The sequence below is a fragment of the Carlito syrichta genome, unplaced genomic scaffold, assembly GCF_000164805.1.
Source record: "Carlito syrichta isolate Samal-C Ts95f unplaced genomic scaffold, Tarsius_syrichta-2.0.1 Scaffold303260, whole genome shotgun sequence".
Classification (NCBI taxonomy): domain Eukaryota; kingdom Metazoa; phylum Chordata; class Mammalia; order Primates; family Tarsiidae; genus Carlito; species Carlito syrichta.
Window position 1 is genome coordinate 197990 of NW_007247356.1, and position 14962 is coordinate 212951.

Below are 14962 nucleotides of genomic sequence, written 5' to 3' on the forward strand. Positions count from 1 at the left end.
ATCTTATAGATAAGGATACTGAAATTAAGGATTAAATGACCAAGTCAATGCCTTACTATGGTAGTGGAGCCCAGAATTGAATACAAATCTTTGGATTTTGTTTTTTAAGCTCTTTTATGCACATTGGGCTGATATCATGATAGCTTGGGTCTAGCCAACTGTTTTGAAACCTCTCATATATAGAATAAAATGTATCTGTGGAAAAGTTTTATAGATTCAGATGTCAAATTAAATCCCATTAAACATAACTAACAATAGTAAATACCTGTTATAGCATGGTAAGTTTATTAAGCATATGCTTGTCCAATATTCCAGTATAAATGTTGGTTTTAACAGTAAAATATTTAATTAGGTTTGGAAAATTGCTCTAGTTTTATATTTGGGTAATAAAGCATATGAGGGTTTTTGTTTTTTGGTAATGAATAAAATGATGCAATAAAATAGCCACTGAAATCCAAAGTCATGATTTATTTTTCATAGAATTCCCAGACAATTTTTTATCACATTTAGAATGCACAGACTTGGAAAGGAAATATTTTTCTTTATTTCTGGAGTAAGTAGCTCTCTACTTTGGTGACAGAGCTTTAATCTGCTTTCTCCAGGATTTTAACAAGTATGTAAATGATTTGTTGTCTTTCTCTAAAGAACTAAGTAAACTGACTTATTTTGCTGTCTGGAAGATGAGAGTACTCATCACCTTTAATAACAGAACTTGTATTCTGCATTGTATTGGATTTACTCATTATTTTATACTTGTTTTCTTATGTGTAACCCGCTCTGGAAAACAAAAACAGAACTAAGATAACATTTAAATATATGCCACAGAAAAATACATAATTTTAACAAGTTTCCCAGGTGAAAAATTAGAGCAAAAGTAATATGAGAATATAAGAGATAAAATGTTCAGAGTGACATTATTACATAAAATGCATATTCTGAGTTCCATACCACTGACAGACCACATGTATGCTGGTATTAATTTTAACTTGCCTGGTCCCAGAGAGCATTTTTGTTTCATTCAGATTTCCTAGTTAACCTAGAAACCAATTCAAGAAAAAAAAAAGTAAATAACTTCCTTCTAGTAAACGCAGTACATTTAATAGGGATCAATTTTATGACTTATGCATTTTTTTCTGAGATTCCTCAACATTGGGTGATGTTGGAGCTCCCAAGACATGGTATAGAGTTTGAAGAGCAGAAATAGCTGAGCTTTCAGCTAGTCTGGCTTCATCCAAAGATGAATATTAGGAGTATTCAGAAAAAGAGGTGGCTTTAATTGGGTTTGTGTGTTTAATTTATTTAACTTATTTATTTAAACTAACTGAGCTTTTACTAAATGTTGAGTCACAGTGAATTTGAAATGTTCCTGCCTGAAAGCTTTAAAAGTGAGGAGCTGGAGGCTGACTAGTTTCCTCTGAGGCATGTCAAGAGCACTAATTGGCGTGCCTGCCTCAGTAGCAGATGATTTCACCTCCATCCAGATTTATCAAAGAGAATACCCCAGGGCAAAGCCAAGATGCTCTGATGTAAAACCTCACAAGGACATGTTATCACAGAGAAAAACTAGTAATCAAGAACTTCAAAGTTTAGATCAGAGAGTGTGAAATAAAACCTTTTAGCCTGGAAAAATATAAGAGCAGTTGCAAATAAACTTCCATAGCAGCAAGAAGTAAAATAAAATAAAAATTGAAGTAATATGTGTAGAGCTCCCTCCCTCCACTGTCTAACCTTAAGCCTTGTAATTTCTGGATCTAACCTGAAGAATAAACTGGTTGCAAATTATTTGCCTAGATATCTGCATGTGTTTTTTTGGCACACGCCATTGTTAACACTATACCACCAGCCTAATGTTGGGCTTTCTAATAATATTTTGATTTTAGAAAAACTAGTCTGTGATATTTCTTTTACATGAGATGATATAACAACCAGTTTTCCATTGAGACCATTTTTATTTTTTATTTTTTAATTTTGAGTTGGAGTATCACTCGGTTGCCCAAGCTGGAGTGCAGTGGCATGCTCACGGCCACCACAGCCTCGACCTGCTGGGGCTCAGGCAATCCTTTCACCTCAGCCTTCCAAATAGCTGGAACAACAGGCATGTACCACAACGCCCACCAATTTTTTTTTTTAAGAGATGAGGTCTTGTGAAGTTGCCCAGGCTGATCTCGAACCCGTGGGCTCAGGCAATCCTCTCACCTCAGTCTCCCAAAGTGTTGGGTTTATAGTTGTTAGTCACCACGCTTGGCCGAGGCCATTTTTATATTATTTATACATAAAATACTACTGACTTTATTCTCTTTAATGTGATTTGAGGTGTGTGTATAATTCATTTAAAAGTAGCAGAAAGACATGCTATAGTTAAAAGAAGGTCCAGAGTGAGTTTTTTAAAAAACCAATGGCGATTATTAACTAATTTTTCAAGAGAGTATTCCTATTGTTTATTTTTGTAAGGTTATAGTGTAGTTAATTAAACAAAAATTAACTAGCTTCTTCTATTTCTACTCCTAGCTTTTTCTAGATCATACATCATAGCCCATTAATTTTTTCAAAATCAAAGGCTGTGAAGTGAATGAAAGCCATAGACCACCATTATTCCTTGAAAATTTATTCTTAATGTGATAAAAAAGAAAACTTTAGCCAGTACAAATACACACATGAGAAGCAAATCACCCTCTCCCGCACCCTCTCAACTCCCTCCTACCTCTACCACCAAGGGACAGTCTTATGCACTTGCCTGAGATTCTTACTTTTTCCAATTATCAAAAAGGAAACAGGTAAATATCTTAGAATGGATAGATTCTAACATTGTCCACATCTCTGGGAATATCAAATGTATCATTTTATAAAGTGACGTGGACTGTGTTCTAATCCAAACTCCAAGAGTTAAAAACTTGACATCCAAATTAACTCATGGTCTCACATGGTGGGACAATTTATTCATTCTTATCATGTCCTAGTTTTGACACCTGTAAAATGAATGTAAGAATAGGACCTACTTCATAGATTTTTTTTCTTTTTCTTTTTCTTTTTTTTTTTTGGTGAGGCATAAATATGTAATATGCTTAGAATAGTACCTAACACATTTTAGGTATTATATAAGTGTTATTTATAGTTATACATGTGAATCACGATTTCTTTCAATTATCTTTATTTCTGTTTCTATACCTATTGAGTTGATAAACTAAAATCACGTTGGCAAAGATAATCCTGAGCCTTCATTGAGTGGTTCTGGATTTAGGAAGCCTTCTGAACATATCCATCAGGAGCTATGAATACCTTCCCCAAAGATAATCTTAAGCATTTTTATTTAATAAGGCGAATTTTGTCTTACTTTTCTTAAATAGAATTTTATCTGAGTGTTATTTGCTTATATAACAATGATCCATTCAAGAGTATTCCTTGGTAATTTGATTCTTAAATGTCCTTCCTCTGCTCAGTCCTTTGATACCCCCTTTCATTAACCAATGTTTCTCCCTTCTTTATACATTTTATATGTTCCACACTTTTCCACAAATACCTTTCCCTTCTCAGTTGAACAGCTCATTTTGTAGCACATCAAATTTTATTCTAGCTAATTGGCTAATACCGACCTGTGAGCATGATGCTTCTCTGTAGGATACACAAGATGTAGCTGGGGCCATAGGATGTGGAATACTAATGGATGCACCTGAGAATAGTTGGTTCCTACTGTGAACTCTTTATTCAATTTAAAATGCATTGTTTTTCCATTATCATTGTCAACTGCTGATTATGGACAAGCAGTTATTTCAAAACTTTCTATTTTCAGAGGAAAAAGACATTATCAGTACAAATTCTTATCACTAAAAATTCTAATTCTTGTTTTAAGATTGGCAGTCTAAAATTAACGAGGCCTGCAGAAATGAAGTAAAACATAATTTGCAACTGGTTTATTAATAATAACAACAAAGATTTATTTAATTATCTCTACTTTTTCAAAAGCAATGGCGATTTATAGTTCCTTCATTAATGCTAAGGAAATATCTCTAAAATGCTTTTTTAAAAAAATGTCTATGGCATTCTATTTTGCAGCACTTTTTTCCTAATTGAGCAATATTGTTCATCAAAATAAAATGGTGTTGCTCATTAGGGGGTTTGTATTGAAGATATTACAAATATAACAAACTTAGATGTGCTAATTTCAGGTTCTGTGTCAAATTTAATGCCTTATTTAATGTGTAAAGTCATAAGCTTTACAATTGCAAACATTCAACTAATAGCTTTTCTATCTAGAGAACTGGTTAAGAAATTCCTTCACTAACCGCTAATCTTTTTTAACTACTGGGAAAAGATTTCATTTAAGTCAATTTTGATGTCACATGAATATTGTAGGTTGATTCTTCATCACATCCTACAATTTTGTTCTCAGTTGTCTTATTGGCCTAATGTATTATGTGTACCTTCAGTTGTATTTTTATATTATTTGTACTTTCTTATTTCTTAGGCTTTAGCGATGGGAATGATGACAGAATACTATCATTATATCTTTACTACTCTGGTAAGTAATTTATTGAAACATAAAGATAATCCTCAACTTTTCATTATTTTGACTTTTTGGATGAAAAATGAGTTTTTGAGTGAGGAAAAGTAATAATAAGTGACACATTTGTAGTTACACTTTATTTTATTTTGATAAATTTCAGAAAAAACCATCAGAGAGGACTAATAACTCTTGGTGGATAGATGATGATTTTCAAATAATATAATTTTGGATATCAATTTGAAATATTATATGTCTCATTTTTATGTTGATTTAGAGAATTTTCAGAACATAATAGATTTTAAAATTAAATTGCTTAGAAATCAGTGTTTTAGAAAAGCACAAATTCTTATGTTAGTGCTATTCACTTTTTAAAAATAAGGTTTATTGAAGCTGCCCTTTCAGTCAATTAAATTTTCTATCTTGTTTGACTATGTTTAGTTGGATTTTTTAAAAGTCAATATGCCTTAATTTGCAATTAACAAATTGATTCTTACCTTTATATTTTCACATATACACCAAACAATTTTTTCTTATGTTTGAAAATCTGACTTTAACCTTTTATCAAACCTATGTAATCTTAGCTCTGTTTCCTTTTCAATACATTATTATTATTTTTTCATTGTTTTCTTGTATGAAACAGCTCTCTCTCTCTTTCACTGATTCTTTCTTGCCCATCCTTAAAATATGAGAGCAACCGGGCTCGGTGGCTCAGCCTGTAATCCCGTGCCTTTGGGAGGCTGAGGTGAGTGGACTGCCTGAGCCCACGGGTTTGAGACCTGCCTGGGCAGGTGAGACTTAATCTCTACAATAAATAAAAAAAAATTAGCCGGGTGTGGTAGCGTGCGCCTGTAGTTCCAGCAACTCGCAAGGCTGAGGCGGAAGGATCGCCAAAGCCCAGCAGGTCGAGGCTGTGGTGACCAAGAGTGGCCACTGCACTCCAGTCTGGGCAACAGTGAGACTCTAACTCAAATAAATAAGTAAATAAATAAAAATATGAGAGCATTTCCAAGTTTTCATTTCCATCTTATATATTCTTATTTTCTTTTAAATTGTTTTCTTCAGAATGGGTTTATATTTAGAGCTTCAATTACCACTTCTGTTCAAATGAGGTCTAAGTGTGTAATATTCTGCATCCTGTAATTCTAAATATTGGATCATATTTTGTACCACTGCAGAACAGTTCTAATTGTTGTGGCATTGATATAATTGCAAAATATCTAAACCTTAAGGTATTATCCTATACATTGACCCTTCTGATTTTCTTAAAAATTTCCATTTTCTCTGACTCCTGTATTACCAACAAAATTCTACTGATATTTCCTTGGTAGTGTCTCCAGCATCTGCCTTCTCCATTCCCACGATGGCCAGTCTAACCATAAATCTTTTCGTTAACTCAAAATTTTCCAGTTAGTCTTCTTGCTTGAAGCTAAGCTACCAGGTAAAATTCCTAAAAGTTAATTGATTGCAATAGCTTTCTGTGATGGCAGCTCTTTCGTCTAGTGGAGATTCTTCATGTGGGATGTTGTATTTTACTGTTAGTGAGGCTGGCTCTGCTGTATCTCTATATGACTGCCTACAAGATGACTTTTTTTAGCTTGTGAGAACCTTAGTTTTATGCAGGTGAAGTGGGAAGAGGAGCCTTCTCTCCTCAGCAATACGTATGTCAATGCTGTTTCAACTCAGCTATACATAACTGTAAGATTTTGGAGATGTCAAAAGGATCTCTTGAATAATAAAAGAAAGGAAGCAACTAGTTTAGGATAGGTAGAACTCATGATCCTATAAATGAAGGCTTTTTACACTTTGATTCCAACTTTTCCATTTTCTTTTGATGCTATTCTCCTTTATAAATTCTCTTTCCTAACCAAACCATGCAGATAAGTCTCCTGAATAGGTTTTATGTCTTCCAGTTTTTGTGTCTTTTTTAATACTTTGAATGCTCTTTTTGCCCAACAGTAGCTGATCAGTCTTTAATGGCAGGAGTAAGGGATAAAATATTTGTTTTGCTCACTCATTATGAGGTTTATGCCTGAGACCCCTATAATAAAAAACAGGTGAACAAGAAAAAGAGCATATAGGTTTATTTAATATTAATACAATTTGAATTTATTATTTAATATACATTTTATCTGAAACAGCCTTCAGTAATGAAGATTCACAGAAACAGGAAAATCTGTCTATTTTTATACTTTGGTTTGATGAAGAGTGGACAATTATGTAGAAAATGATTTGATAATAAAAGGTATGATCTAATGGCTATTAACTGGGGGAAACTTAGCAAGGTCATGTTGTTTAGATACTTTCTAGTCTCCTAGTATAGGGCAGGATCCCTCTGAAATGAGTCTTATCACCTCCTTTCAATGGTGATAGGTCAAGGAATACTTTATGACCCAAATCAGGAGAGAAAGGTGGGGGAAGATCAGAAAATGACCTTCCTTCTTCTGTGGTTTTCTCAATTTCCTTCAGTGAAATACGCTCAGTATGCCAATTTGTCATATTTTGGGTAGAATATTCTAAGTCCCATCACAGCTCAAACCCATCTACTCTGTGAAGTTTTTTTTCCTGACCATAAAATTGAAAGTCATCTGCCTTGCTTCAGACTCCCATTGTACTATTTTTATTCTTTAACCCCTTAGTATATATTGCCATACATTATTTATTTATTCCTTGAATGTACCTTATCTTTTGACTAGGTTGTAAATATTTAAAAATAAAAATTTAAAAATTCCTTCTATTTTTCACAGTACAGAACACAGCTCAATCCAATGCTAGTTGACTGCTATGCACTGAGTTTTATCCTGCTATTTAGCCTGTGTATCTGCATGAGTCTTGAGCAAGCTGTGCACAGGACCAAAGACGTTAATCTTGCCTTGGTTATCAGTAATGCCCACAAGATCTGAGGGTTAGCTGTGTCAGCAAGAAAGAGGGCAAAAGTCCCACATGCGGCACGTTCTTATGGCGACATCTAATGCATATGATAAATTTGCTTTCTATTCCTGGGAAGACTAAAAGACAGACAGAGAAAGAGCATCCACTATACGGGGGACCCCCAAAAGCCCAGAATTATCTTTTTAGGGTGGGCCCCTTGTTGGACACATGAAATTTTTTCCTCCCAATCAGTCAACCAAAGATTTTATCTGGAAGTTTTGAGAAGTTTGCGTCATGAATTGTGGAAGAAACGTCCCATGTTGTGGCAAACAGGTGATTGGTTTTTCCACCATGACAACACACCTGCCTACACTGTGCTGAGTGTTCAGCAGTTTTGTTGTTGTTGTTGTTGTTGTTTCTGAGTTGGAGTCTCACTCTGTCGCCCAGACTGGAGTGCAGTGGCCTCTCCTGGCCACCGCAGCCTCGACCTGCTGGGCTCCAGCGATCCTTCTGCCTCAGCCTTTCAAGTAGCCGGAATTACAGGCATGCGCTACCACGCCTGGCTGATATATATATATATATTTATATATCATATTTATATGATATATATTTATATATCATATTTATATATTTATATATTTATATAAATATGATTTATATATATAAATGTAGAGATGAGATCTCGCTGCCCAGGTGGGTCTTGAACCCGCGGGCTCAGGCAATCCACTCACCTCAGCCTCCCAAAGGCGCGGGATTACAGGCTGAGCCACCGAGCCTGGCGTTTAGCAGTTTTTGATGAAAAATGGCATGACCCCCAGTACAATGCCCTTCCTAATTCACCGGGTCTTGCCCTGAGTGACTTTTTGTTTCCCAATTGACAAAAGTCCTCAAATAGAAACATTTTCCCTGTGTGGAAGAGGTGAAACAAGAAATGGCAGAAGCATTAAAAGACATCAAAAATGATGAGTTCAAAAACTGTTTTGAGCAGTGGAAAAGTGTCATGGTAACTGTACTGCATCAAGCAGAGAGTACTTTGAAGTTAACTGAAGTTTAAACTTGCAAGAATAAATGCACAATTTTTTAAATAAATAAATTATGTTTGGGGGGGTTCCTCTTCATATACAGACTGAAATGGGCAACAGAAATAAAATGGTTGTTATGGTAAATTTAATAGGTAGGACATGAGACAAAAAAAACCCGCAAAGTTTCCTTAACCCAAAAGGCCGTTCTTAATTTATTTTCTGCAGCTTTCATATCATTGTCATTAGTTTGACATGCTAGAAAATGATTTGATAAGAAGGGGTATGATCTAATGGCTATTAACTGGGGGAAACTTAGCAAGGTCATGTTGTTTAGATTCTTTGTTTTGTTTGTTTGTTTTTGTTTGGGTTTTTTGGGGTTTTTTTTGTTGTTGTTGTTTGTTTTTTGAGTTGGAGTCTCACTCTGTCGCCCAGACTGGAGTGCAGTGGCCACTCCCGGTCACCGCAGCCTCGACCTGCTGGACTCTGGCAATCCTTCCGCCTCAGCCTTCCAAGTAGCCGGAATTACAGGCGCGGGCTACCACGCCTGGCTGATTTTTTGATTTATTGTAGAGATGAGGTCTCGCTGCCCAGGCGGGTTTCGAACCTGCGGGCTCAGGCAATCCACTCACCTCAGCCTCCCAAAGGCACGGGATTACAGGCTGAGCTACCCAGCCAGAATCCCTCTGAAATGAGTCATATTTATCATATATTATGACCTGCTTTTTAAAAACAAAAAACAAATCAATTTAAAAATAATTGACAAAACAAAACCCAAACATGGCAGTAATCAGCCAAGGCAGCAGGGCATAGCAAAAATAACTCTGTTAGTTTAAAGTAAAATATTAATGCATAAAATGTAGAGGCAAGCTATCCTTAATATGGAGAAGAAAGATAATCTTAATCATAAGTTATAGAGGAGGGTATTGTTTCATTGTTGGATTTAAAATATGATATATACATACCTATTTACATATGGAACATATATATTTGCATTACCAAAGCACGAGAGCAGTCTATTTGAATCTTGGTGATTTGTGATGTTTAACATCACTTGAGGCACAAAGGCATTAAGTGATCTAAGCGAAGCAAGATTAAATGATTGTCTCAATAAAATGCATGTCTGTGAATATACTCTGTTATAATGCAATGAAATTTGTCTTTCAGGACCTCTTCGCTCTTGATGTAGAGCCCTACCGATATAGTGGTGTTAATATGACGGGGTTCAGAATATTAAATACAGAAAATACTCAAGTCTCCTCCATCATTGAAAAGTGGTCGATGGAACGGTTGCAGGCACCTCCGAAACCCGATTCAGGTTTGCTGGATGGATTTATGACGGTATGAATACCCACTTAAAGATTAGTTCATGTGTTTCTAAATAGTATTGCTTAAATACTAGATCCTCTGAGTCCAAATTTTCGTTTAATGATTTGATATTAAAGTCAATATCAGAGCTACTGTGCAAATAATTCTATTAACAATTTTCTAAATCAATTTTGTATGATTAATTTATACTTTCATCAAATATCTCAAAAGGCAATGCAACTATCACTAGGGTACTACATCGTGGAATTTCTCTAAAGTTAATTAGTGCCATATAGAGGAGAAATTAGAGACTGAAGACACTCATTTGATAGTTATCCTTCTGATTTTACTACCAACATCTGAATATTCTTCATCATGATGGTTTCTGATATCCGGTGTTAGATGTATGGCTTATATTACACAAAAATATCTCCTGACCTTCCTTACTTTTTAAGACTCACAACTAATCAATAATCATGCTTGCCATTTTCAAATTTTAGCTTAAACGTATTAACTGCCTTAATGCCTAAACTGTGAAATTAGTTTTTTATAACAATGCTGCCAATAAAAATTTAGTGGCAAGACACATACATAATTTGAAGTTTTCTTATAGAGTATTAAAAAAAAACCCTAGAAGACAGGCACAAAATGTTATTAATTTGTTTTATTTAAGCCACTATATACAAATACTTTAAAAGTAGTTTCAATATAAAATTATGACAGATATTTTGCATTCTTCTATTCTACTGTCTTTGCAAGTTGGTGTGCTTTTGACACCATGCATATATTTTAATTCAAGCTAGTCACATTTGCTCAACAGCCAAATTTAGCTAGTGACTATCTTATCAGACCTGGTAGGTATACACTTTTCTATTTAAACAAATTATGAATGACTGATGTATCCTGATTAAATGCATTTTCTACAGACCAAATTATCACTACAATTTAGGAACTAGCTCAGCACTTGGGCAATATTTACATTCTATAGGTCATTATCACCTCCTTTTAATGAGTAATAGTCTTAATGGAGAGTTCATAAACATAAATATACATGGGGAAAAGCTTTTTCTATTATAATTGTAATTTTTCCACTAATTGTTTTACTGGGGCTTCAAAGCATGTTTTTGATATTGTAGCAAGATAAAAGATGATTTGTTTTCTCTTAGAAGATTTAATAACACAAATTGAGTTCCTTCATAGAGATTATAAAGGAAAAAATGGTTAGCCTAAAGAATTCAGCTTTCTGATGCAAAAAGATATTTATCTTCTTTTAGTGAGAAAAATAACCTACTACAATTTTACAATATTTTATGTCTTCATTAATTTTTAAATAATATGAGGGAAATTTTACTCCTTTGCATAAAAAGAGATATTTGACTACTTCTAGTGGTTATTTTTAACTTAAGATATATTTGAGAGGTGTCTTTTTGGGAGAAAAATGCCTAAATAACTTAAAAATGAAAACATTTTAATTAAAAAAAAAACCAGACTTAAAATGCAACTTAGAAAAAAATTGCAAGTATCCTATTTTATTACCAGTTTGAAGGTGGTGACTCAAGTTTTTGAAACTTAAGACAATGTTAATTTTTAAAAATTAAAATGTATACTAGTCTTTAAACTGTTTTTATAAGTATGTATATATATATATTTCCATATATTTTTTCTAGTTCTGTTTACAATTCTTTGATTTATGAATGAATTCTTATTATTTATTGTTCAATATTATTATTGAATGGCTTTATGAAAGTTAATCAGTAGACATCAGGATATTTTAACACTTTTATGCTCTAAGACTTCCAACGATGTGTCCAAGGATTAGTGTGCCTTTTTATATATCAGAATAATAAAAATATCCGATTATTTTGGTACTTTCTGTATCTGTAAATGAGTCCTTCTATGACTCCATATGTCATCCCCCGAAACAAAGTACTCCTTAACTTATGGTAACCTACATAAACAATTGAAAAACAAATAAATACAAGGGAGGTATATTAATTTCTTATCCAGAAAAGTGGAGGCTCTTGGAGAGAATTAACTTGTAGAATATAGAAAAGGAGATAAAGTTTTAGGAAAAATACATGTTTGGGTTCTATCTTTCTAGCTATGAGTTCAGTCTTCCTCTGTTCTGCCCTGTTGAACCTGTTGATGATTTCACTGTACTGAAAAGATGTTAGAATAAAAATGGACTGATAAGAAAATAAGCCTATTTACTGAAAATTCTGGGCATTATTTATATATATGAGGGGGAACCCAGAAAACCTCAAAGTATTTTTTGTATGGCAGACTTTTTTAGTTCAGGCTTCCCTCACTGGATAAGCGTTCTAGAAACCCATCAGCATCAATGTGCCTGCTAGCATTGTTGTGAGAGGCTGAGTTCCTCTTCAGTGAATTTTTTTTTGGGGGGGGAGAATTCTTTCAATGTGTTTATCCACTTCATGATGAGTGATTTTTGAGCATACCTGTCTATACTACTCTGAGTATTCAGCAGTTTTTGACCAAAATCGACATGACCCCAGTGTCTCACCCTCCCTGTTCACCTGATCTTGCTTTGAGTGACTCTTTATTGTTGTTTCCCTGGTGAAAACATTTTTCAAAGGGAAACATTTTGCCTATGTGGAAGAAGTGAAATGAAAAATATCAGGAATACTATAAGACATCAAAACTGACAAGTTTAAAAACAGTTTTGAGCAGCGGGAAAGTGACATAATATGTGTATTGCATCAAACAAAGAGTACTTTGAAGGTGACTAAAGTGTAAACATGTATGAATAAATACACAGTGTTGTATAAACAAGTTCTGAGTTTATTGTGAGTCCCCCTTGTTAATGATGGATTTATATATATATCTATATATATATTTTTTTTTTTTTTTTTTTTTTGAGTTGAAGTCTCACTCTGTCACCCAGACTGGCTCCGGCGATCCTTCCTCCTCAGCCTTCCAGGTAGCTGGAACTACAGGCGCGTGCTACACCCGACTAATTTTTGATTTATTGTAGAGATGAGGTCTTGCCAAGTTGCCCAGGCGGGTCTCAAACCCACGGGCTCAGGGATTTATAATTTTTTTAGAAGAATTTTCAGTGCAATATCCTTCCCTTTGGTATAATTCTGAAATGTTTTTCAAGTGGCATCTTAATAAGAAAAAAATGGAAAACTCTTACATAGAAGGATAATTACCCTTCATTTAATATTTTTATTTGAGTTACTGCAAAGTGTAAAGATTTCACTAGAAAACTTACATGACAATACTCTTTACCTGTGTGAGCTGAAGATAAGTTTACTTGTATGAGCACTTTTTGTGTAATATTGCTTATCTAAAAATGTGTACCAGCTATTTATTTTATTATGCTTAAAAATACAACATGAAACACAAAATATTTTGTAAGTATACATGAGGTTTGTTATTAAGCTAAAGGTTTCTTCCAAAAGAGGTGCAGATTGATTTGTGTGTGTGCTTTATTTTTTTCTTTCTTTTTTTTTATTAAAGATGTGTGGTACAAGTCGGAGTTATGTACATTAGTAGTCTATGTGCAGGTGAAGTTTGGGCCTTTAACTGGTCCTCACTTCACCTGGTTTAGGATCAGGTCCTTTAGTGATGTTATATAATCCCCTTCCCTTGGCAGTGTCCCACTATTGCCGATCCCTCTCTTGTAAAACTGTGATAAATGTTCAGGACCCATTTATAACTAAGAACATTTGATATTCTGTTTCTTGTTTCTGTGACAGATCACTGAGTGTGATGGACTCTAACTCCATCCAAGTTGCTGTGAAGTCCATAATTTTGTCCTTTTTATGGATGCATAATATTCCATCATTATATAGGTACCACATTTTCTTTATCCAGTCCACTTACAATTGGCAGCAGGGTTGGTTTTGTGTTTTTGCTATTGTAAGTAGCGCTGTAATAAACATGCTTGTGCAAGTATCTTTTCAAATTTTCTCTTCTGGAAAATTGGTAATATAATTTAAAATCCTGTTATATAACATTATATAAATAATATAAGGAATATACATGAAATATTTTCATTATACAATAATTCTTAATTATAAAATAGTATCTGTTAATTACAAAAATAAAACCAATGAATTCTTTATTAAAATATTGGCATATCTGTGCCTTACATTCGCATTTTTTTCTTTTCCATTGAATATTTTATTGTAGTATAGTCACAAGTCATTAAATGTTGAGGAATCAACATTAATAGACTATTTCTGCCATTAATGGAATCAGAAAATTAAGAGCATTCTAGTTAGAAAAGAAAGGAATTATAAACTTGGCATTGTAGCATTGGCAACATTCCATTCAGCCAGTTCATTAGATACCAGTGTTTATATATTTCCTGTTCTTTTTTTTTCTCTGTGGTCCCATGAAGAAATGGGATTATCAGCAAAATCCTAGTGCTTGGAAAAAGACCTGTTATTATCAGTATGATTGTCATTTACCACTCTGTAAGATCTTAGTGCTTAGACTTAAATGTTCTTTCTTCATGTTTGAGCTATAAAAAGAAGCAGTGAATTGAATTCATAAAAGTCTTTGTTTTTTTTTTTAAGTTGAATTAGCATCTTAATTGACCCCTGTAATAACTGTTTTATCAGTTAAACGATTATTGAATTCAAGACCGATTCTCCTGAATTCAAAACTAGTTTCTTCCTGTATGGTCTTAGGTCATCATATTTAAAAAAAAGAAAAAAAGAAAAAAAAAAAAGAAAAAGCATTGGTAGCTCAGTAAAAATTGTAATTTTCACTTGATATAAAACCAACCAAGAAACCAGCTTGGTTCAACTTGATAACAAGATCCAAAACTTATCTAGTTCAGGGGGAAGAAAGAAAGGAAGCTCAACTTTCTTTCTTAACATGTGAGGATTTTTTTTTAAGCACGTGATATTCCACTTTTCTTCATTTTCTCACACTGCCATCCAACTAGTGTTCTAAACTTCCCAGACATACACCCTTTCTCTATTGTGCATTCTGTATTGTGTTCACATCTTTTCATGTTCCTGGAGTTGTGAAAGTACATTCCAGTGAGCATTATCACCATTCTTTACTGTATAATCAGAGAGCATTTTCCCCAGTCCTCTGCCAAGACATTTTCTATTTTCACTGAGCATTGTTATTATAGGGTGAGAATCTACCTTTTGAACAAGAGTGTCAATCAGTACTTGACAATGGTTATATTTATTATTAATTTATTGAATTTACAGCAATTTTAATTCAAGAGAAGAAAATTAGGTACAAACACCTCGGGGTAGATTTAAACAGTCTAACTATA

General features: G+C 33.9%; 1 protein-coding gene across 1 annotated transcript in view; it reads left to right on the top strand.

Moving 5' to 3' along the window:
- Positions 1-14962, top strand: part of GRIK2 (glutamate ionotropic receptor kainate type subunit 2) — a 476767-nt gene that overhangs the window by 51263 nt on the left and 410542 nt on the right. The window contains exons 4-5 of the mRNA XM_008058224.2: positions 4463-4516; positions 9556-9729. Of these exons, the coding sequence (XP_008056415.1) occupies positions 4463-4516; positions 9556-9729 (228 nt within the window). The remainder of the gene's footprint in view (positions 1-4462; positions 4517-9555; positions 9730-14962) is intronic.